We start from the raw sequence: 24,820 nt of genomic DNA, 5'->3' as shown, positions 1-24,820 counted from the left end.
ATTCCACGTGCATTTACGACTTGCAGTGATGTCAAAAGCAAACCCACAAACGTGATGTCTGAAGCTACATTTAGAGTGCCTTCAGATCTCTCATTAATCCAATGGCAATGCAAATCCAGTGGCAAAGACATTTTAATAATATCGTCCATACACAAAAGAAAGCAGGAATCGTGTTTTAGCCTAGAAATCTTGTGGTGGTTTTTACTACTAATGATGTTTCTAATCTTCATTCAAATGGTATTTGAAAATGCACTTAGTACTGCCCTGGAACTGCAGGTTTTGTTGCAAATCACTCCATAATCTGGAAGACTGAAAATGCAAAGCACGGCAAAACTCGCTAATAGTGAATGCCACTATTTGAAAGCCAAACACTGCAGAGTTTCCCTGGTATTATTTTTCCCTGGCTTCTTCTACAGTCTAAAAATGGTGGGGGGTGTGTGTGATAGTTAAATTAGGCACAGACATCACATATGTATCAGTGTGCTTTCCCCTTGCCATTAGAAAAAACAAGATTATTTTTCCAAAGAAGAAGCATGACTGATTTTGTTCATCATTCAGAAATACGATGTGAGTTTACAGATTTAGGGTTTGGTGTTCCACATACTCTTCCACTTCAGATACAATTTTGGGGGAAAACACCTTTGTTGATCAAAATAACAATACCACAGATAAGACTCTTCCGTGGCAGCTGCCAAGAGGAACAGAACAAAGCTGGTGTAGCCTTGCCATTGCTTTCGAACCAGAATTTCTTTAATGCAAAGTCAAATGCCATGCAAAGGAAGCATCTTATAAGAAGCAGCACCTGAGCTTTTGACAGATTCCTCAAATAGATGTTTTGGCACTTTTGCTTTTGCCGCTGGGACTGTCGTGCCTTTCAGATCTTGATAGGTGATCTGAGTTACATTGTCACCTCAGATTTGACTTCTCCGCTGCCTTTCTCCTGTAAGAGCTCTGAAGATGAAAACTCTGAAGCTCGCCCTGTGATATTTGTGCTGGCTAAGCACGTATCGACTGCTGTTATTACCTTCAACTTGATTTCAAACAGAGGAAACCCATAAGAAGCGCCCAAGCTTTTTGGGGGCTTTTTGCTGCACACCTTGACCTAAAGATGTGTCCTAGCAGCAACAACATGCTTCTGCCTTTTTGTCTTCAGGCTAAGCAAAATGGTGGTGCCTTTGGCATCCAGAACTGAAGCCTGGTTACTTAGGATTTCCCACAGAGGTGGTGCTTCCTGGGGAAATATCCCTTTTGCACTGCAAGTGGAGTAGGATACATTTTTTAAAGCCTTTTGAGAAGAAATCTGATTTACAGAATATGTGATCCAGTGTACAATTAGTATTTGTTTTGACAGCACAGTATCTGAATTCTATTTCCATAGTTTAAAGCAGCTTTTTGCTTTATTGATCTTGGTTCTGTGTTTGCAGAACACTGTTGGGCTCTGTTCTCTCAGAAGCAATTTTCCACCCCAGCGTATGAAATAAAATCAAAGTGGATGAGTAATAAAATCTTATTTATACATACATATCTTTTACCTAAATTCCAACGAAATAATACTTTGGAAGTCTAAAAGTTTATGGTTATATAACATTTCTCACATTCACTTTGAGAGGCACAAAGCCAACCTATATTATTAGACCATCTTATTAAACAAACTAATACGTAACAGAGCTCCCATCCATGATAGTGCAGTTGAGGCTTTCCTTTAACAAATTTACAGTCATGCATTGGAGCAAATCTGCCATCTGTATTTTATTTCAGCTTGGAAGGGGTTTTTTACTTATATATATATATATATGATGTTTTTAAATTTTGCATTGTTATATATTTGCCATTTTATGATTGCAATGGGGAAGCACTTGAAAATGACATTGCCACAATTATCAGGGATGAGTTTGTCCCATCACCTTTGAAGAGACGTGAGTTGGTCTCTTCCGGGGGAGGGGTTGTGGGAAGCTTCTAATTTTATACACAGTATTACACACCATGATTTGTTGCAATAATGAGTTCCCAGCAATGCTAAGGTCAACAGCAGTTGAAATAAGACCATAGATATTGCAAAGAAACAGCAAAATAGTCAAATCACAGAACTTTAAAAAGGTCTGTTTGATCTCACCACACAAGCCTGCTAATACGGCATTTTCCTTTTCTTAATGGTGGGTGAGAAAAAAGTATGTATAAAGGAGGCATGTCAACCATTATGCCCTCTTGGGGAGCTGAAAAGACTGATGGTGCCAGCACTAACCAGTTCAAAATTTTAGTGCTGTTAAATGTAGGTCCAGTGGCAGTATAGTTCAATGAGTAGACTTCAGGAGGTTGGTGGACGCACTAGATATCAAAGCACATGTGGACTCATTGCCCGCACCTTGATCATCCTAGATTTAGAAATTATTCCAGGGGCAGGTAGGCCCTGGAATTGCTGTTGCTCCAAAACTTATATGCACATGTAATATGCTCAGGTAACTTTTGCTATCTCCTTGCAGAGCTGCTGTAATTATGCTCCTCCCCTTATTGCCTCATATAGCAAGGGAACATACCTGTGTGTGTGTTGGTGTTGTTGTTGTTGGTTTAATAGGACCCATTTGCCTATTTATTTTGCTATTAGCCACTTGTAGTGTAATTATAATTTGTTTTCTCTGGGCTTTTGTTGAAGGAAGGTGTCCTGCTAAAATACAACTTAAGCGCTTAAATAAATACATAAATAAATGCATTGCTGCCGCTTGTGTGCAGTAAACAAGCTGAAAGAAGTGTTACTATCAAGGCTTCAAATTGTGTATTATCTGTCTAACACACTGTACGTGTTTGTTTGTTTTTGTTTAATTTCTAGGCCCATGTGTTTTGTTAAGCAGCTGGAGATCCCTCAGTATGGCTACAGAAACAATGTCCCCACCACAACACCCCGCTCCAACTTGGCCAAGGAACTAGAGAAATACTCTAAGACTACGTTTGAATATAACAGTTATGACAACCATGCATATGGCAAGAGAGCCATAGCTCCCAAGGTGCAATCAAGGGATATTTCTCCCAAAGGATATGATGGTATGAGGTGCACACTCTTTAATCATCAGAAACCAATCTGCATCTAACAATGGTGTGGATTGTACAGACCGCATCTGAGTATTGTATGTGTTCATGCCTGTGTAATAGAGCGGAAGTCTATTTATCTCACCTGCCTGCTTGGTAGTAATAAAAATGGTATGGTTTCTGCATTTTTCTATGTCAGAAATTGCAGCCTTGAGACTCACAACTGCTTCTGCTTCTGCGGCCCAATCCATTAGGCCGAAAAAGTTAAGGCACAGGTCAATATCACTTGGTCCTTAATTACACAAGGTTGACATAAAAATGACTTTGGCCAACAGTAGGTAGGTTGCAGAAAAGCAACAAGAATAAGGATGTGTTTTTGTTTTGTTTTTTTAAAGCAGATAAGCAGACTTCTGCTATATTAAGGGAATTCTATTCATTTGATGATGGTGTTGCCTGGAACGTTTCATGAAAGCATGTCAAAAACTTTATATCATGCTGGATTCTGGATTGCTTTGTGTGTCCCCCCCCCCCAAAATCATGTCTAATGATTGAGTTTGGTGGATTATTGTTATTAAGTTTGCAATACAAATGGGCAGTGGCCCCAGGCCATGTAGTTTAGCGTCCATTTTAATGTCTAGGAGAGCCAGACTTATGGGTTATGTAATGCTTTGCTAACTCACAAAGATAATGTGCTTGCTCTCTGAGGTTTGAGAAATGGAAATGTGTTGAACTTAGCTGCAGTTCCAACACCTTTTGTTAGTCATGTTAATTATGGCCCTAATATATTACCAAATTCTTGATGGGGGGTTTTTGGGCTGAGGGAGGGTAGTGCTGGAAAACCTGTAATTATTATATATCACCTGATTCAGCTGATGACTCTACTTTGGCGGGGGGAGTGTAATGATTGTGGAATATAGATTAGTACCGAGACTTCACATGATTACTAGACCTTTGTGGGCAGAAGGAGGGAGGGGAGATGTGTGCCATGTTTTCAATTCTGTTTTTTAATACACAACATGTCAGTGTAAAACAATCCGGTTCCTAGCAGTGAAGAAGGGGTACAGAAATGTCCAAGTGACAATCATAACCATAGTACAAACAAATCCACTATAGACCTAACATCTTGGAACAGACATAGAGTGAGATTGGTGTGAAAAGTAGCAAAAGATGTACGAACTGGAGCACGCTCGCATCGTTTTGTTGCGAGGCAACCTTCAAGGTATAAGGTTTTGTAGAAAAGGGGGTTGTAAATTCTTTAAATAAAGCAAGAGACTTCTGTTGCCTGTTTAGGCATACTACCAGTATCCAGAATAACAGATGACGCTTTGAGCAATCGTGTGTTTGGACTGTACCGAAATTCTGTGTAGACAAAGTGGGAGGTGTGCAGTTTGCCCAACTTTCTAGGTGCATCATGGTGAAGACAGCTTGAGTGTTTCTGGGACCTGTTTGTATGGTAATTCTGCATCTCTTCCCCACCCACAGCCAATCCTGACATAATTTAGATGATAGTTCACACTATACCTGGAGCAGCACTGTGTTGGAATACAGAGCACTCCCTATCCAGCTGCTCACAACACAAGGTGCCCAGCAAAAGGGGGAACCAGACAGGTGTCAGCATGTGTGAGTCTTGCCAAGATCCTGAGGCCTTGTCAACTGGGTGAGAATGCCAGGTGCCAATGCCGATACGCATATTTAGACTGCACAACAAAATTCTGTGGTAGTGTTGTTTTTGTATGTAACAAACATAGATATCAGGTTCCATTTGTTGGACTGATTAGTACAGTGCTCTCTTGTTATTGGACAAGATCTTAATTTATCTTAATTTGGGGAAAGACATGAAATGCAGGTATAAGACACATACACACCCATCTTCTGAGTTCTTTTTTATTCTATAAAAAAAAGATGAGTATATAGTGAAAAACAAGTCTACAAAGTCTGTTATCTGACAAACTATGGTAACGCCTCGCGTAAACGCTTTTCCTCTCCAGTCATGGATTTCATTTGCAGAAGCAGGGCAATAAATGGCATGCTAGCCATGATTTTACTTTCTCATGTCAATTTATACACAAATTTCATAAAACTGGTATGAAAGAGTTTTTGAGGAACTAGTAGGGTTTTGAAAGGGATTACAGCTATTGTGTGTATGCATTGAAGCCTTCACACACAAGAATTGGCATGGATTATGTCTTCATAGTTTGTATAAATTAAGGTGTAGTCAGGACCAAGGAATTACCCTTTTAGGACCTCAATTCACTAAAGAACTTAAGCATTCTTAGGGGAGGCCAGAAGCCTAAGAACGTGCTTAAGGTGTAGGCTTATTCCGTGAGGATTTGTTGAACTGGATTGTCAGGGATGAAGAACATCTAAATGGGGCTTATCTGCACTGTGCAAGGTGAGAGAACATTTTATTAATAAGTATGAACTGAAGCTGGCCTGTATTGTATGCGAGGCATAAAAAGGTGTAGTGATGGTTACTACAGTAGTTGTATTAATGTTAGTGTTGAAAGTATAAAGTGGCTAATAGGCGCCATCCAAGACGTTTTACTGCCTGAGGCAGAGCAGCAAATGGTGGCACTCTTAAAGTCAAGGTGCATAGTAACCAAGACTGGCCAAGTTATTTTGGAACATGATGCAGAAAATACCACAAGCATCTCTCCCTAGCAAAAAAAAAAAAAGAAGAAGAAGAAGAAGAAGACAAGAAATTATTTATTTTCTGCCATTTCTTGACAGCCAAACTCAGCCACTGGAATCAGCCACCTCACTCTGCCTAATGGTAGGGTCAACCCTCGATGTAAGGATTTGTATCCAACAAAGTCATTGAACATGACAAATGACTTCTGCTCACACAGTGGAACTTTTCCTCCCCTTGCACAGATACACCCAAAACCTGCTCTCAAAGGTTAGGAAGAGCAGATTGGGCAGGAGAGGGGAGAGGGAGAAGAAGTTCTGTTGCATGAACAGTATTTGTTGTTCTCATGCAGCCACACTGTTAGATGCAACCTTCAGTCCTGACACAAATTTCTTCTCTTATCTATTCACTTGTATTTAGAATTAAGCAAGAAAAGAAGATCACTGGATGAGAATAGCTATGATTCCATCAAAACACAGCCTAGTTAGGCAGAAGTACTTGGATTTAATCCAACCAATGTTGTGATTGCCTGCTGGTGCTACTAATAAGTAGTCTATATACTAGCAGCAAGCTAGTATATAATACAGAAGTAAGCTTTTCCTGGCCCAGGGAACTTACATTTGACCACTTCTGTACAACTTATAAATAGATATGATTGTGATAGTCATATCCTTATCACCCCTTCTCCTTATATTTTGTTTAAAAATATGTGCTTAGCCAGTTCCTCATCACATCACTCTAGGATGGGTTACAACGTAATTGAAAACTACAACAATTTGAAACAATTATGAGACAATAAAAACAGAACTCTAAAATTCAGTCATGGTTCAGTCACAAACTGAAGCAACGGCCAACTTTCCATAACTGTACTTAACAACCCATAAATGTCTGGGCAAATAAACAGGCCTCTGTCTGGTGCCAAAATGCCATAAGGCAGACATGTTTCCAGGGAAGGGACAGTCTACAACTGGGGAAGGTGTCAACACAGAGAATGCATTTGTTTTCAAGTCTCAAGCAAGCAACAAAAGTAAGGGGTTTATTGAGCTCTGGCTGGACCTTTATGGTTGATGATGGGCTTTGTTCAACTTGGCAGATCATAGGTCGTGCAACAGAAACAAATAAGGGACTGGATACAGAGAAGTTAGAGGTTTAATAACAAGGAAATGAGGAATGACTTGGGGAAAGTCAAAAGGAGTGGAAAGAAGAAACAAGTGTTTTTTGGAATAAGATTTGTGCTGACATTCTTTAAACAAATTAATTGTGCTTCCTTTTCAACCTCAGTTTTTTTCTTTGAACATTTTTACTACTGTACACAAAACATTTGTTCTGTCCCCATGAAATTGTGTCCTGTGTGCTTGTAGCAAGCAGATGTATTTGGCTATATAGATAATACACCAATGGATCTCTGTAGAGTTGGTGGCGTATTGGTTGTTGAATTGTAATTTTCCATTATGTTGATGTCGGAGATGGGGAAAAAAATATAGTCTAAAGTATTTTTGTAGTGTATGAGGTGAACCTGAGTTTTCTCCTCTTCAGACATGCCCCAAAACTTCCCCCATAGCATTCATATTGTCAACAAATTATATATTGAGCCATATTGATTATTTCAGTATTACAGGGACAAATAATGGGTGAAGCTGTTCTCTGAATAGACAATGTTGTCTAAATATCTGTGATTATTTTAGTATCTGGAAATTAAACATCAGTTTATGGTGCCAGATGATTAAAAATGAAAATTGAGCAAATGGTTTTGCATATTAACTGAGGAATGTTTGAACTTTTGTTAATATTGAGCCATAGCTTGTGTCAAAGATCATAATAAAAAAAATTTCAGGTGACCAATGCATGCTCAGAACATAAAGTTGTGACAGTAAGAAGGGTTCTTTTTAAAAAATAAATAAATGATATTGGTATAGCATGCAAAAAGGCACACAACTTAGATGCCTAAAATCAAATGGTTTGAATCACCATGACCACTTCTAAAACAGAGAGACTGTCTGGGCCAGTGAAGCTTAGGATCTATTTATGCATAGACCTTTGTGGGACCCAGACATTGCTTTGAAACTCCCATCCTTCCTTCCATCTGCACCATGCAAAACTAGATGTTGATATGGAAGTTTTGTGAAAAGGCTCTTTGGGACAGACAAAAGACAGCACTTCTTCACACAGGGCATAGCTAAACTATTAGATTTGCTCTCACAAGAGGTTGTGATGGCCATGAACCTGGATAGCTTTAGAAGATGCATAGACCAAGTGTGTAGAGGTCCTTACTTGTGAGCTTCCTGTGAGAAAAGAATGATGGAGTAGAAGTTCCTTTGTCCTGATCCAGGAGGCTTCCCTTCCATTCTTGTCTCCTGAGGCATTTAGAAATTAAATAGTCATTGCAATTGGCAGGGGGAGGGGCTGGGTTCAGATCAAAACCATAGAACTGGCCTAGGAAATTTTACCCCTTAACGCTGTGCCACTTTCCTGATTATATTTTTGCCCCAATACCATCTATTTGCCCCACAGGCAAAACTTTCAGGTACCATGGTTTTTGACATACATCTGAACCAACCTTTGTATATTAGACACTGTCAAAAAAATTGTGTCAAGACATAATAGCTGTTAAGTTGTGGGTGAACATATCAGCGATTCTTCAAACAGCTCTTGTTTATTCAGAGGCCAGAACAGAACTGAACTGAAGGCTTCAGTCAGACTGCTTATATAGAGCTCCAGTACAACCTAACTGTAACAATTTCCTAAAACTATCCAATCACTGAACGTCACTTCCGATTCCTTATTTGCATAACTATCTACAGTATCCCCCTGCTGGCCCAGGGTGAGGACTTCAGTACATAACAATAGCTTTTAATATTACATAAACAGTTGGCTGGGTAGGTGAGAAAGGAATTCCAATAGTTCCAGGTTCAGCTCATGAGGGGATGCCTTTTTAATGTACTGTTTAGGTTGCAACACTTTCAAAGGCAGCACAGAGGAGATCAAGCATATTATCTTCTCGGTGAGCTTTTTTTCTGTCAGCCCCCCCCCCCCGAAAATAGAGTGAATTAGGAGCTTTGTGCAAGTTCTCCCATTTTCCTGGGGCAGTGCATTCCTTCTTCTCCTGCCAACAGTTAACAGAGGGTGTGTGTGTGTGTGTGTGTGTGTGTGTGTGGTTTGTTTTTTTTAAAGCCCTCCTTATAGTGCATTGTGCACATTTTGCTTGCTATGAAACTGATCTGAGTGTCGCTGCGGAATACTCTGGAGATTATCACTCTGCTTCTTTTCAGTATCACATCCAGGTTTCTTGTGCAAAAGAAGCCACACTCAAATATAATAAAATTATCAGGAGCGGTTCCTTTACACACACACACACACACACACACACACACACACACAGACACACAGCTTGGGTTTCCCCCTCCCTTAATAGTCTTTGCAGTTCCTTTTGAACACCATTCTCTGCAGATTGCATTGCTTTTTTACATGTACGTACATAAGTGCCAGCCCTTTTGAGTCATCCTTGTCATATTTCCTTCCCACAGCAAAACGTTACTGTAAGAACTCCAGCCCAACTAGCAGCACAACAAGCAGTTATGCCCCTAGCAGCAGCAGCAATATGAGCTGTGGAGGAGGCAGCAGCGCCAGCAGTACCTGCAGCAAGAGCAGCTTTGACTATACCCATGACATGGAAGCAGCGCACATGGCTGCTACTGCTATACTGAACCTTTCCACTCGTTGCAGGGAGATGCCTCAGAACCTCTCCACTAAACCTCAGGATCTCTGTTCCAGGGTAAAAACAAACAAACCTGTGCCTCTATATCTCTATGTATATTTGTTTGTTGAATGGGGAAATGCATAACGCTTTATTGTCTGCACTGGCATCATACTAATCATCTATGATAAATACAGCAAGAGCTTCCAAGGATGCTTTATCTTGTTCTCCATATAAATTCTAGCAGTGACATCTTGCAGCTTTGCTATGGTAGTCCAGCAGCAACCATCTGATATGATCTAGCTCAGAATACAGTGTTTAAAAAAACAGGGTGGAAATGAATAAAAAGCCTGCTGTTATTGTTAAATGTTTCCTTAACTGGTGAGGTCTGCAGAGACTACAAAGGTTATGTCAGCTGAATTCACTGAACAGTCTGTGCTATAGCTTTAATGTGCTTATTGGTGTATTATTATTATTATTATTACTTAAATTATAATTTGGCAATGGATTTGTTTTGCATGGCAAGTACGAGTGGTTTGGCACAGCAGAATTAGATTCCCGAGTAGGCCTACTTTTATAATGTGTGTACAAATAAACATTAGCAGGGCAGTAGGAAGATTAGTGACTTCGCCTCACAACTTCAAACTTCAACCATACTCCATCTTGTATGTTGCACGTCTGTTTTGTGTGGTGCTTGTGTCTCCCTGGAAACTGCTATGTCCAGTGATGAATATTCACTTAATAGTGTCTTGAACATATTGAAAAATCTGACCTAAGATTATACAGATTTATGCTTAGAAATTAAGAAATGTGTCTTGAAATGCATGTTTGGGTTTAAATGTGGGCCCTGAGTCTGAAAAGGTTGAAGACTTACTGAAGGTAGATGTTCCATTTCCATGGAAAGTCTGGGACTACCCACTTTTTAAAAAAAATAATTAAGTACATTTATTTACAGCTTAATATTTCAAAAAACTTTAAGCCATGATCTAAATTTTTGGAAGCAATGGAAAACATTTTAAAAATACATTCCTTTGTTTTCATGCATTAGTGTCTTGATGTTGTTTAAAAACTGTTGTTTCCAACCCTGACCCTAAGGAGCATTCTATGGTAGCAACTAAGGCTTGTTTTCCACATTCTTTGGTGTGGGACTTGAAAATAGCTTTCTGATTTCTCACTTCTGAGAATCTCCCCATGGTGGTACTTGAGAACTGAGGGTTCTGCCCATGTTGAATGACACATCACTAGTGGGGACTCGCAATTACTGCTGTTAGTCCTGTTGCCAATTAGCATGCAAACTCAGGTAGCCCCAAATACCAACCGTTTCCCATTGGAGGTTTGGGAGGGAAAAAGAGATCTATACTTAGCTAGGCTTCCCAACAACATGAGGAGCTAACGCACCCCTACTGACTAATCGAAAGGCCTGTTTTGCTTGTGTATCTGTACACAGAGATGGGAACTAGCTAGTCAGAACCACACTTCTCACACACAGAGCTAGGCATGGAGGAGAAATCTGCCAAACCTGTACTCCAAAGCAGACTCACCTGATTCGACCAGGGAGAATCATCGTATCTGGATCACACGTCCAGCTTGAAATCCACAATCCTTTATGAGGGGGGGACTGAGGGCTGCACTTTGCTCTTCTAAAAATGATTTTTGTCCTTTAAAACTGGGTAAAAAAATAAACATTATCTAGCCACCTAAAGCCTGCGTGTCAGGTTCCTTGACACCCCCACACTTCGAATGCAGTAGAGTAAGTACAAATACCTGGAGCAAATACTCAGGTGCTAAAAAAAAAAACAACCCCACACCATGTGGATTTTAAAAGACTTCCCCTTAAAAATTCACCTAGAAGCAGGACAGGATAGACCTGATTCTACCCTCATGCAGAACTGGGATGGATTGTACTTAAGTCTGTCCGTCCGTCACTAATGCTGAGAGACCTTACTATGAAAATATAAAGCTATCCCAGGTGTCTTCAGTAGCCCTAGTATGCAGGCTCAACACAACACAGTAGTGCTGCACAGCCTGACACCACTTTATAAGTGTTAGTGAACACTTAATAGATTAACAACCACTTGGCAAAGCCTAAAGGAACTAATTACAAAAAGGAGCAATTCTTACAATTAGGACCGTGTACTTAAATAATTTATTCAGACTTTAAAAAAAGAAAAGACTCTTTAAAAAAAACATTGTGAAGAAATTTCATTTTTATGAAAAAAAAAAAGAAGTTCAGAGAGTTAATGAGATGTTTCTTGTTTAAAACCATTTCCCAGGAAAACTATGCTTCCTTCATGAGACCACTAGATGGCTATACAAATAAACACTCAGAGGGTGAATCAAACCAAGTTTTTGAAGCTATAAGCGAACTTTGTGTCTGGCAAACATATTCTGCTTTTTGCAGAGAAATTTTCTTGTAACAAAAGATAAAGATAAATGGATAATACAGCTTATCCCAAAAGTAGCTATTAGAAATAATTAATGTCAATTTAGAGAAAAGGAGAAAGCTTTTGTTTTCATCTTACTTGAATTCATTGTATTATTATACAGAAGAGAGGAAAACCTATTTTTCTCTGGCATATAATATTAATCCAGTTTAGGTAGAAGAAATTTAAGTAACATCACTGGGAGATGTTGCATTTTCTTTCTTTTTTTAAGTTAAAAGAGGATTCCCCCTTCCCCAATGTTTTCCCCTTTTATTAAAATCAAAATGGTACTTCTGGGAAGGTAAATGCTATACCAAATCACCATCAAGGAAATAATCAAGTTTGGTCTATTAAAAACAGTATCCAAGCAGGATTGTGATGTATGATTTTTCTAGATAATAAGCATGGGGAAAATATTTTCTCTTGGAGTGTCTTCTGGAAGTTTTTATTACTGTGAGGAAAGCAGGTTGCTAGAACTATGAGGAAGCAGAGCCTTTCATGCCACGCTTGAAATAAGATTTCTTGGGAGATGGGTCTTTCTCTCTTAAAATATGAATTTTGCGTGCATTTTGGCTTCAGGAAAACGGAGGTTCAAAGGTGTGTAGTGTGTGTGTGTGTGTGAGAGAGAGAGAGAGATATTTTTGCTTCACTTGCAAAAGGAAATAAAAGAGGGAGAAGGAAAGGTAGAAAGGCGGAAAGAAAATGCCTCACTTTCCCAGCACACTTCCTCAATCGCTGCAGGGAATGTCAGTACCAGTTTCATTTCCCCAAGCTGAGATGATTATAAAGGAGGACTTTGTAGAATGTAAAGGCAGTTTATCACTGAATGTCTGTGATGGGGTGTCTGTGTGGTTTGAATACATTTCCACTTTATATGGAGGTGGCAAGCACAGTACAAAGAGGCTTATGGGGGCCAGTCCCATGAAACTGCCTGTTGGTGTTACTGGTTGAGAATGGTATGTTTTTTGTTTAGTACTTCTCTTTTCTGATTCCACAGTTGCTAGCATTTGAAAGGTTTGCTGATATTTAACGTTTAAGCTTCTGTTGTTGATTGCTCACCTAATTAAGGCGCTCCAGGCCATATCAGATTCATATAGTTGTTAACTCAAAGAACTAGACATGTCAAGGAGTTAAAATCAAGACAGCAGAATTTGCAACAAGAAAATGTTTTGCAGAGATTTCTTTTTATTATACAGCAGTATTGCCAGGAAGCAGAATTGTAAATGGAGCACTTCTTTTGGTAATATGTGCTGGGAAAGAATTGATGACAACAAACTGAACTCTATACCCTTGGCATGTGTGTTTTTAAACAGAACCCTGATATGGAAGTTGATGAAAATGGAACGTTAGACTTGAGCTTGAACAAGCAGCGGCAACGAGATGGCTGTTGCACCATTTTGACGCCCCTAGAACCAATGTCGCCGCAACAACAGGCTGTGATGAATAACAGGTGTTACCAGCTGAGTGAGAGTGACTGCTGGGATTTGCCGGTGGACTACACAAAAATGAAGCCTAGTAGGATAGATGAAGATGATTCAAAAGAAATCAGTGTATGTCTCTTTCATGCTTTCTTCCATTGAATTTCTAAGAACTGGTGGTGGTAGTAGTGGGGAAATGTTTTACCCACAAGCGGCTATGGTTGACATTTGATCAAATCTTTTAACTAGAAATTGTTGTACTAACCATGTGCTCATTTTCCATATCCTTATGATTTCCATTGCAGAAATTCAAGGTATACTTTGGTTATCTACGTTCAATTTAGAATGAACACAGGGGACTGCAATTTTGTGCAACTAACTTGCCTAGCTTATCAACTTTGGTTGTCATATTCAGGGATATTAAAGAATGCTTTGCTAACAGAGCAGAAGGCATGTCACATAGATAGCCTATTTTTTTGTCCTTATACTGGAAAAAGCTGTTAGCCATTCACCATAATGGAAAAAAAGTAAACTGCTTGGGATTATTTCTGTGTTCTTGTTGCTGTGATGACATTGCAGATGTTGAAAGTGGTAGTAAAGAAAGAAGACGAAGAATCTCGTTAGTGACTATATTTTCATTACAAATTTCCAAATGACAAAAAAGGTAGAATGTGCTGTGTTTTCCATTGTTGCTCGGAAAGGAGGCTTTTGGTAATCATCGGTGCTGCTTTATTTATGATGATGCTGTTTATCTTTGTTAGGTTCTAACTTTTCCTTAGCACAATTTATAGTCAAGCTTCTGTAATACAGACATGATCTTACAGTCCCAGTCTTTAGTGTCAAGGAATTTGGTGATGGTACATTTTGATTGCCTGATCTTATATGCACTTTTCCTCTGCTGTCATATCAATCTTCGTTATGATGGCACAGCTTCTTCTTTTGGCGGGGGAACACCTTAAATGAGACATGATGGAATATGCTTTGTATACATTATCACTAAAATAGGAGAAAATACATAGAAGATAGTATATGCAAAGCAAGCAGAAGCAGAAATTTCATATTTTTTATTAGACTGCCATCTACAGGAATTTTTGTGTCCAAGCCTCTCAGCTCATTAATCTGAACATTTCCAAATTCAATATGTGGAGAGCTGTGAATTCTAACCTACAAACTATACTTAGTAAGAACAGTAATTTAGAATTGAGGCATCATTTGTGCATATAACTATGAAATATCAAATACTATGTTTGGATATTTAATTATTTGACTCTGTTATTATGTTTGTGTTTTTCTGGATAATATGGGAGAGTAAAGTCTTCACATATGTTCATTCTACAAAAAAACCAAACCCAATGGATTTTTGTACATAACTATTCATAAAATGAGGGTGGTTGATACTGATACCCAAAAGAGCAATTTCACAGAACAAGCATATTGCAATTTCCAACCCCAGCATGGTAGAAGTTCTTATACCTACATTCAGAGTTCCTAATTCTTGGCTATTTTTCCATGCTACTCCATATTAGCAAACATCTATATAAAATGTGGTTTTGACATTTTGGAGTTTCCCACACAAGGCCTTTGAATAAACGAAGGTGAATTCTAAATTGGCAATAATTTCCCTTTCATGCATTCTAAATTACACCACCAAATTTGAAAGTAAAAAGTGGCAGTCTTTGGTTGCAGGTGAAAATGACTTCCATATGGCAACCGTTCCGTGTAGCTACTTTATGTAAGAATCTCATCACATGGATTGGGACTGCAGCGTGTAAATGAAATACATGCACACCTCTCCTTTGTGTGCAGCTGAGGATGAAGAGACTTCTATGCAATAGGACAATCCATGTGGTGACCTCCTTGCACAAGTGATAGCAGCAATGTGAAGCTCCCAACAGATGGAATGAACTTTGAGCAGCAACCACAGTGCTGTGGTAGCCTATGAAGCAGCCCTAAATACCTCTAATGGTCGCCACCACATAATAGTCCCACACCCCTCTTTCAGTCCCTAAAATCGATCCCAAAGGATTCACCGCATAATAGTCACAGGGGCACTCAGCACACATTCTCTGTACCAGCCAAAGGCTTGAGGGGAGTGGGTGGGCGAGAGAAACTGCAATGAGTGATGCACCAAAAACAGTTAGTAGCAAATAATAAGCAACAGAAATATAAGTACGTTCATTAATAAAGAATTGTTTCCTCACGTAATGGTTGCGCCTCAGGTTTTTCCTTGCATAATGGTTGTGCCTCGGGTTTTCCTACGCATAATAGTCACACAGCCCTTTTTTAAAAAAGGAAAAAATCAGCATTAAAACATGCAACCATTATGCAGTGAAATACGGTATGCACTTAGAATCGCATACTCATGGAGATTGTTCCTCTCACTTCATCACAGAGGATGTAGTCTGCAATCCTTCCAAAGTAGTGATTTGCTGAAGGCGCAGGGCATCCAATTCATATGTGGAAGTATTTACTCCACTGAAGTGAATGGGATGACTCTTGAAGGTGAAGAGGCCTTGTGCCCAGGAGATACCATTTCATTGGCATACCTCTATCCATTATGGCCTGCTATTTAATCTGATTAATCTTTATCCTTGCCTGCAGCCAGAAGACTTAGATCCTTTCCAAGAGGCGCTAGAAGAACGAAGGTACCCTGGCGAAGTCACGATCCCAAGCCCTAAGCCCAAGTATCCTCAGTGCAAAGAGAATAAAAAGGATTTAATAACGTAAGCATAATGTGAGGTGAAATTATTTTTTACTCCTTTTATAACCTCTCTCTCTCTTTCGTTGTCTGACTTGAATAAACAAATACATATATGCCTTGCAGTATGAGCATGCAGCATTTGCAGCATATAAATGTTTCAGACTGTCAGTTAAGTTTAAGTGATGAAGCTAACATGGTATCTGCTTGTCCCTAATGATGCTATATCGTACTGAGACGCCATTTTCATTGAATTCTGTTCATTTTGCAGCTTTTTCGGTAGGATGCTTAAACCCCCCTTGCAGACATTGCAGCTAAACTGGAAACAATGAAACTTTTTAAAAGTATTTTTTAAACATACTTACTATTTTGGCTGTTTTTTGTTTTTGTTTGGTGGCAGATGTCCAACACCAGGGTGTGATGGGAGTGGTCATGTGACTGGTAATTACGCCTCACATAGAAGGTGTGACTTCATTTTTTTCATGGTGGATTCTGTCTTTTCAATTTATTGTTTTCAGCTTACCTCAACAATGCTGTGAAAGTAAAAATGTTGAACTATGTGTTAACCCTTTGAGTAATAAATGTTGATCTTAAGAGCATGCTGATTTGTGTGTTGTATAAACGTCTTTTTTCTTTTAAAACTACTACTAAAACATTTCTAAATTTCCTAAAACTTTTTCAGATAGTAACCCATGGATCACTAATGCTTTTTTTGTTGTTATACGTACAAACTTATTAGGGGGAAAATCTGATAACACCAGCAAAAAAGCTTTATACCTAAATATATTCAGAGGGTTAACTTGTGTTACAAAATTCAGTATTGCAGCACTTGCCCGCCCCATCGCTTCTCTGCATTACAATTTTTTTTATTATTATTAATTTAATTTTTCTTAACGTTGTGTTTGTTTGGAAGGTCTTAGTTTAAAAGGTTGACTTACATGGCTATCCTGACCTGTTTTACAGTCTGTCTGGCTGCCCGTTGGCTGACAAAAGTATTCGAAGTATGCTGGCCACAAGCTCACAGGAACTCAAGTAAGATATAATTAATGCCTCTCTTTTTCTTTTTAAATTGTTTTCTTAGCAGTTGCAAACAGAAGTTTCGGAATATAAGAGGACACTGAACAAAGCTACTGATACATTACTGAGCTTCTTACGGCATGTGGATATCGAACACTAACACAGACTATGATCCATAGGCTGTGGATGTTGTCCTGTCACAGGTTGCTGATTGCTGTGATGTCACGGCAGGCACAGGCTAGGCAGAGATTCATAGCCTTTATGGATGCCATGCTATTCATCCATCATGTAGGAGAGCGTCTGGGATGCTGTGTTTTAAAGAGGAAGCTGTGAAGACCTTAGAATTACAATAACATTAAAACAATGTTTTTGAAATTGAACTACTGGCCTTCTGATGCAGAACATTTGAATAAATATTGAGCTTGTAGTAAACAGTTGTTGAGCAGATAAAAACAGGGGCTCTTTCAATACATGAGATTTTCAGGTCGCTTTTATTTCCCTGTAGGACAAATAAACTTACTTGGTGGAAGTAGGAAATGCAAACCTTAATGTTCGTTTATATTTTAAATTCCTTAGTGTCCTGTTTTCAGTGAAAGATTTGAAATTAGGATAGCATAGTGCTAGATTATAATAACACTTCATATCTCAGCTGCGGGCATCTGGTGCCAGATTCCAAAAAGCTGAGTGTGGTTGGAGACAGATCCTTCAGTGGAGTTCATAATCTAATAAGTCTGACATTTGGAAGGAATTAGAGGACACCAAAGGACACAGATCAGAAGGAGACACATGGCAACAGGATCAAGAAGGGTCAAGGCTGACCCCCAGGTTCTTTATTGCTTGGATGTAGTTTAAGCATTTTGTTGGCATCCCTCTGTCTCGAGAGACAATAGAATGTGCCTCTGGGGGTGATGTCAAAACAATGGAGAATCACAGCGCCTGCTGTGGCTGCAGTAACTGGTAACTCATAATTGCTGCCTCCCACATTGTTTTTGCTGCGTTAGCAGCACCAAAGTACTTCTCAAGGGGGCAAGCCTGAGCAGTGTGTATGGAGGTCCCGGGTGGCCCAGACGACAAGACCCCCCTCTCATCACTGTATTGGATACCTCTGGCCTATAAAAACAAGATAAATGAACGATGTCAAAGAAATTTGCTAGTACAGAAGCAGCCAGAGAGAGCTTTCCAAGAAGGATTTTTATGTGAGTACTGAAGACCTAAAGAGCATCTGGCTTTGGAAGATGTCATGGATAAAATCAGAGTTGTATTCAACTCTTCAAAATAGTATTTATAAATGAGAACACACTTGAATTGGTATAAATAAGTTCAGGTGTCCCTCTGAAGTTTAATCAGATCTTTTTGGCAACAGAAAGAATTCCAAGCACCATCACAACTGCTATCAAACAGCAGAGATCAAACTTGAGAGACATTTTTCTTAAAACAAAGAGCAAATCAAGGATACATCAGTATCATCTGTTTTTGCTTTCCCTGTGACTTTATTCACGTCATAAACAACAGTGTTTAGCCCATGAGTCCTCTGTACAGTCAGGATGTACTGTATAATAAAATAGCTTTTAAACCATTTCACACAAATGGTTTTTATCAAAACTCTGGGAAAGTATATTAATTCCACGGAGAAGTACCTAAAGGACATTAGAGCTAAGGATGCCGTCACTTTTGCAAAACAAAGATCCAATATGCAGTTAATTTTTTAATGTGCTCATAAAGGACTGGCAACATTGGAAGGAGTCCAGGCTTTTAACCACTTGCAAATGAGATGTTTAAGATGTCCATCAGATAGACTCAGTCCTCTAACCTCATCAGTGAGAGAGGTGGCTTTCTTGTCTCAGCCCAGTTACCACATATTTATGAGTGTTGTTGCAGAACTGGTGCTTCCCTGGTGAGAGTGTGGAGCTCTTTGAACCTATATTTTGGCATCTTCAACTTGTGGTTCGAGGACCCGATCCCCGCGTAGTGGAATTAAAACACAAGGACACGTGATATAAGGTTAATGGGCAAGAAAAGGCCACAACTTTATTGATTACAGCAAGTGAAAAGGTATTGTCAGCTGACTCCACCCCCTCAGAGAGGGGTGAGTCTAAAACAGGGGGGGTTTATTCACCAGTAGGTGGAGCCTGTTGATGCTAATCCAACTATAAGCTCTCCCCTGATGTCACCGAGGGTCGTGCCATGGCCTCCCGCCACGCAGGCATCGGACAGAATACACGACCGCCGGATTCCTTTAACGGAATACCCAAAAATTGAAGGCACAGGCGATGGCCACACCTAGCCCTTCGACACACCACAACACATTATTCCAATGCCTAACCTACCCACCAATACCACGAAAGTTGTGACAATTGCTACAAGGTAGGTGAAAAAACCAAAAAGCCTAATGACAAATGGAAAAATTCCTACCAGGCCCCCCGGACAACCAGGGCGACCAACCTAAGGTCCATAGCAAGGCCAAAAGAAAAACTGAGACCCTGAGCTCTAAGGGTGGAGGGTGGGTGACTCGCGACGGGACGACGAAGAGTGAGGCTGGGAAGCTGGCGCCGCAGCGATTTAGGCTGCTGTACACGCCCCCTCGAAGGCACCTGGTTGGGTGCCTGCCCGTGGGCGTGGGCGCCAGCCAGGTGAGTGGGAGGCAGGGGGCTAACGCCCCCTGCTTGAGGCGGAGACCGGGTCCCGCCCACAACCACTCCCCTCTCTTGCAGGAGGAGAGTCTTTGTCACTTTTAGATTCCTGCTCCAGTGGGGAATGCTGTCACTTTCAGAAAGGAGCATAATGAAAAAGATAAGAAAATCTTATTCTTCCATTTGTAGCAAAAACAAGAGAAGCTCTGGTATTCCAAGATGCACTTTTTGGCCTGTCTGGTTTATTACCTGAAGGTAACCACCTACAGGTAACCTGAAGGTAACCACCTACTCTCTTGCCAACCGAGCAGTTCGAAAGCACGTCAAAGTGCAAGTAGATAAATAGGTACCGCTCTAGCGGGAAGGTAAACGGCGTTTCCGTGCACTGCTCTGGTTCACCAGAAGCGGCTTAGTCATGCTGGCCACATGACCCGGAATCTGTACGCCAGCTCCCTCGGCCAATAAAGCGAGATGAGCGCCACAACCCCAGAGTCGGTCACGACTGGACCTAATGGTCAGGGGTCCCTTTACCTTTAACCACCTTCTCCTTCATTCTGAAGATTTGTTAGGAAGAGACAATCTCAAACTCCTTCTTTGATTCCTCTATCATTACCAGATGGATATTGCCTCCTGGATGTCTACAGTTCTCCTTGCAGTAAGCTTCCATACTGAAATTATAAAGATCTCATTGCCACATCAGATCAGCAATCAGATCTGTATTGAAAATGATGAGACTGATAAACTGACAGACAGTTTTCAGCAAAATATCAGCACCATAACTTAGAGCACCTCTGGAATGTCAGGATTCAGTCACATACCAGTATGTTAAATTTGTGCATTTAAAATGGATTGATATGCTCCGTCACCCTTACACACCAAATCCACTTTTTTAAAAAAAGCCTTTTTGCAGCTTGAGAAGTGACAAGGTAATGCATTGAAAAGTGTGGGATGAACAAATAAAGGTAAAGGATCCCTGGATGGTTAAATCCAGGCAAAGGCAAGTATCAAGTGCAGTGCTCATCTTGCTTCAGGCTGAGGGAGCTGGTGTTTGTCCACAGACAGCTTTCCTGGTCATGTGGCCAGCATGACAATGGAACACCATGACGGAAGCCGAGCGCACGGAAATGCCGTTTACGTTCCTGCCACAGCAGTACCTATTTATCTACTTGCATTGGTGTGCTTTCGAACTGCCGACCTTCTGATCAAACCACCAACCTTCTGATCAGCAAGCCCGAGAGGTTCCGTGGTTTATACAGGAAGACACATGAACACTCTGTAAGCAAATGAGATGAATGCAGGACAATGCTCATTTTCATATAATCACCCTGTAAACAAATCAGCGTGAATGCTCAACAAAGACAAGACGCAGTTTAACCACCATGTAAGCATTGTGCAAGCTATTTGGGAAGAATGCTCAATTAATAGGTCATCTTGAGGGGCCCTAATTAAAACTACCAGGGAGGAACAAATATTCCCATTCCTCTCATTTCTAGCCCAGCTGGAGCAAGCCCTAGTTCGCCCCACCTACCTACCTCCTCCTCTCTTCTGGAATCCATCCTACAGAGCAAGTAGGGAGGGTGACAAGAAGGAAGGGAAAGCCCTGAAGTCAGCATTAAGCACCAGGGGATCATGCAAAAGTCCTGTTCTTCATTCTGCAGCAACAACAAGAGAAACTCTGGGTATTCCAAGGTGTATTTCCTGGCCAATCAGATTATTGCCAGAGTATTATCACTTTCTGCACTATTCTGAAGATGTTGATGTGGAAGAATTATCAGGGCCACATGCATAAAAGGAAGTAACAACAACAACAAAACACCCTTGCAGGCATGATGACCAGTGCATGGACTTCAGTAAAAAAGCTCCACAACTGGAAATATTCCAAAGTCTGGCATTGGATGTCCTTGCATTCCAAAACAGGAGCATCTGTGCCACTTTGCCAGTGGAACTGGGAGACAGCTGCAGGACCAAAGATATCAGAAGACAAAAACTAGAAACTTTGTGGCAGGCTTGTTCCTTGGGACCCTGGGTGCTTAGAGAAGCGAAGCAGTAGGCAGTAGCATTTTCCCCCCTTGCCACTTTCCCACTGCATCCTTCTATTCCACCTTCCTGCCAGACGTACAAACATGCATACATACATACATACATACATACAGGAACCCCTGCTAAGGAAAGTCTCCATGCTTCCCTTTCCTTCCCTAATGTTCTGTCAGGAAGACAGAAGCACCATATGCAGCCCTGAAAACTAGAATAAGTACTCATCTTTTTCATTTCACCAAGTAAGGGCCCTTCCCTTCCACAGGTTGAATGGATGAAATGCATCTATGCCAATAAAAGTTCAGCTCAAGCTTGTTAATAGTTCACAGAAGGCTAATCCACAGTTCCTCTTTTCCCACAGCTTTCCACCAGGAGGAAACCGCTCTTTAGCTCTCAGTCTGTGCAAATAGTCATTTGTGTTTTCTCCAGATTGCAGTCAAACAAATAGACAATAAACAGTACTCATATGCAGTAGATACGTTAAAACCAATAGAAATACATCAGAAACATCCCACCCTGTTTCTAAAATGCCACAGAAGGCCGAAGGCCTGGTTACAGAGGAAGATAGATAAAGATATATAAAGACACCAGGGCTTCCTGGGGGGAAGATTCCACAAAGGGGAAGTCACTGCAGAAAAGGCCTATTCTCATGTTGCCACCCTCTGGGCCTCTCATGGAGAGGACACATGAAGAAGGACCTCAGATGATGAGTGCAGGGTCTGGGTCAGTTCATATCAGGAGAGGCAGTCCTGGAAGTATTGCAGTCCTGAGCTGTTTAAGGCGTTATAGGTCAAAGCCAGCACTCTGATTGGGCCTGGAAACTAATTGGCAGCTAGTGTAGTCAGGCCAGGATTGGTGTCATTTGCTCAAACCATCTTTCCACAGTGAGCAACCTGGCAGCTGAATTCTGCACCAGCTGAAGTTTCTGAACTTCAGAGGAAGCCCTACATATTATGCATTGCAGTAATCTAACCTGGAGGTCACCAGAGCATAGACAACAGTAGTTAGATTATTCCTGTCCAGATAAGGATGCAACTGGGCCACCAACTGAAGCTGATGGAAGGCAGTCCACATCACTGAGGCCAGCTTAGCCTCAAATGACAGCAGTAGATCCAGAAGTACCCCAAGCTGCATACCTGTTCCTTCAGAGGGCATGTAATTCCATCAAGAGCAGGCCTCCTCCTATCCATTCAGTCTAGGGAACTGTCCACTAACAGCACCTCAGTCTTCTCTGGACTGAGCTTCAGTTTATGCAGTCCATCACATCCGCTTCCCAACCTACAGATGTAAAGGAGAAGTAGAACTATGTGTCATTGCTGACAACATACTCTAAAATTCCAGATGACCCCACTCAGTGGTTTCAGGTAGATGCTGAATAGCATGGGAGGAGGGAATTGAACCTTGAGGAACCCCTTCATTGAAGGCCCCACGGGGCCAAATGATATTCCCCAAACATCAGCCTCTGAAAACAACCATCTAAGTAGGTTCGGAATTACCATCTGCTGATGGTGTGAGGGATTTACTGGTATCTATTTAGTTTCTGTCAGATTATGACTAGTCCCTAACATCCTGCCATGCTTCCTATATTAAACATTAAAAAGGCCTTGGCTAATAATAATAATAATAATAATAATAATAATAATAATAATAATAATTTATTTATACCCCTCCCGTCCGGCTGGGTTTCCCCACCACTCTGGGTGGCTCCCAATAGATTAAAAACAGAATAAAACATTAAACATTAAAACTTCCCTAAACAGGGCTACCTTCAGATGTCTTCTAAAAGTCAGATAGTTGTTTTATTTCCTTGACATCTGCTGGGAGGCTGTTCCACAGGGCAGGCGCCACTACCCAGAAGGCCCTCTGCCTGGTTCCCTGTAACCTCACTTCTCGCAGGGAGGGAACCGTCAGAAGGCCCTCGGAGCTGGACCTCAGTGTCCGGGCTGAACGATGGGGGTGGAGCCACTCATTCAGGTATACTGGGCTGAGGGTGTTTAGGGCTTTAAAGGTCACTTTAACTCTTTATAACTTTAAAAATGGTTTTGCAGTTGAATTGCATTATAGGCTATATAGGCTTGCAGCTTCTGAATAAAAACTTATCTATAGAATTGCAGAGTACAGAGCCCATGATGCAGTGCAACTGTGACATAACTGCATATACATAACAACATCTGGTACTCAGAAGCAACCATTCCTATATATAGTGTGTGTGTGAGAGAGACAGAGACAGAGAGAATATTGATGCATATAATATATATGAACTCCATAGCCAAGCTGCTTCGTGGATTTTATAGTTCTTATGCTACAAAACATTTGATAATGTTTAATATAGGGTGCATGGTAGCACATAATGAGGCAGAATAAATCCAACAGGCCAGGCAGATTTTTCACAGAAATGTATTGCTGGGTGAATGGATTTTATTAGAGTTAGAGGTTTGAGAGGGCAAAATATGATAGGCTATTACGTAAAGAACAGTTTGATTGAATAAGAATAAAATATGGCTCACCTTTCATTGGGTGGAGACCTACTCTCCTTGCTAAGTGTAGTTTTTATTTTTGTGTGGTTCAACTTGTGCAGATGTGGCAGAACACACCTTTAAAGTCCATTGAAGTCTTTGTTGCATGCTTCACACACATGTAGCCAAGCTAGAGTACATCTAGCCTAATGCCCTGCTTCCTTTCCCAATTGCACAGGTTAGATAAAAGGCAGGGCACTTGATTAATTTCTAATCAAAGGGTATTATATATTTATCCACCTGTGATTTAGCTAGTATGTACTATTGGTTTAACTTGATAACTAGCTAAATACTATTATTGCCTTTTTCCCTGCAATGAGACTGTTCAGTTAATCAAATCCAAAGTGCCAGAAAGTACTTTGATACCTATCATTTTATTCTTCAGCAACAAAAGAAATCTACATATATTGATTTAGCTGTCATCAGCCCTTCCTGCAGTTGGTGCTGGGAGTTATATAAGAAAAAGAGACTAATGGGAAATGCCTTGTTCATATCTGTCAGGTTGCTTTGTGGATCTCAATTGGCAGCTGCAGTCCTGCCACCGGGGCACCCATGTAGGGCTACAGAAATCTGGTGGCCCACAGATTTAGTGCTGTGTGGAGGTTATTTCAAATGCGTGTAAAAGTCAGCAGCCAAGAAGGGGGATGAAAATAGACTAAAACTATGTGGTTGATCATTACAGAAAGGAATTACTTTGTGCACAAGTCCTACTGAGCTGAGTTTCACAAAATCACTAAGTT

At 40.6% G+C, this 24,820-nt stretch overlaps 2 protein-coding genes across 18 annotated transcripts in view; one reads left to right on the top strand and one right to left on the bottom strand.

The window, feature by feature from the left end:
• TRAPPC12 (trafficking protein particle complex subunit 12) overlaps window positions 1–24,820 on the bottom strand; it is a 647,809-nt gene that overhangs the window by 571,520 nt on the left and 51,469 nt on the right. The window lies entirely within an intron of this gene.
• Window positions 1–24,820, top strand: part of MYT1L (myelin transcription factor 1 like) — a 282,351-nt gene that overhangs the window by 228,031 nt on the left and 29,500 nt on the right. For 12 of the 17 annotated variants that reach the window (XM_083729979.1, XM_083729970.1, XM_083729982.1 and 9 more), the window contains 6 exons: window positions 2,825–3,036; window positions 9,175–9,422; window positions 13,081–13,317; window positions 15,787–15,908; window positions 16,284–16,346; window positions 16,847–16,915. In XM_083729979.1, coding sequence (XP_083586105.1) covers window positions 2,825–3,036; window positions 9,175–9,422; window positions 13,081–13,317; window positions 15,787–15,908; window positions 16,284–16,346; window positions 16,847–16,915 — 951 coding nt within the window. The remainder of the gene's footprint in view (window positions 1–2,824; window positions 3,037–9,174; window positions 9,423–13,080; window positions 13,318–15,786; window positions 15,909–16,283; window positions 16,347–16,846; window positions 16,916–24,820) is intronic. The other 5 variants (XM_083729974.1, XM_083729973.1, XM_083729984.1 and 2 more) reach the window with 1 other exon arrangement.

Source organism: Podarcis gaigeae (genome assembly GCF_964106915.1).
Source record: "Podarcis gaigeae genome assembly, chromosome: 3".
Lineage (NCBI taxonomy): Eukaryota > Metazoa > Chordata > Lepidosauria > Squamata > Lacertidae > Podarcis > Podarcis gaigeae.
This window is presented reverse-complemented; position numbering and strand designations above follow the sequence as displayed.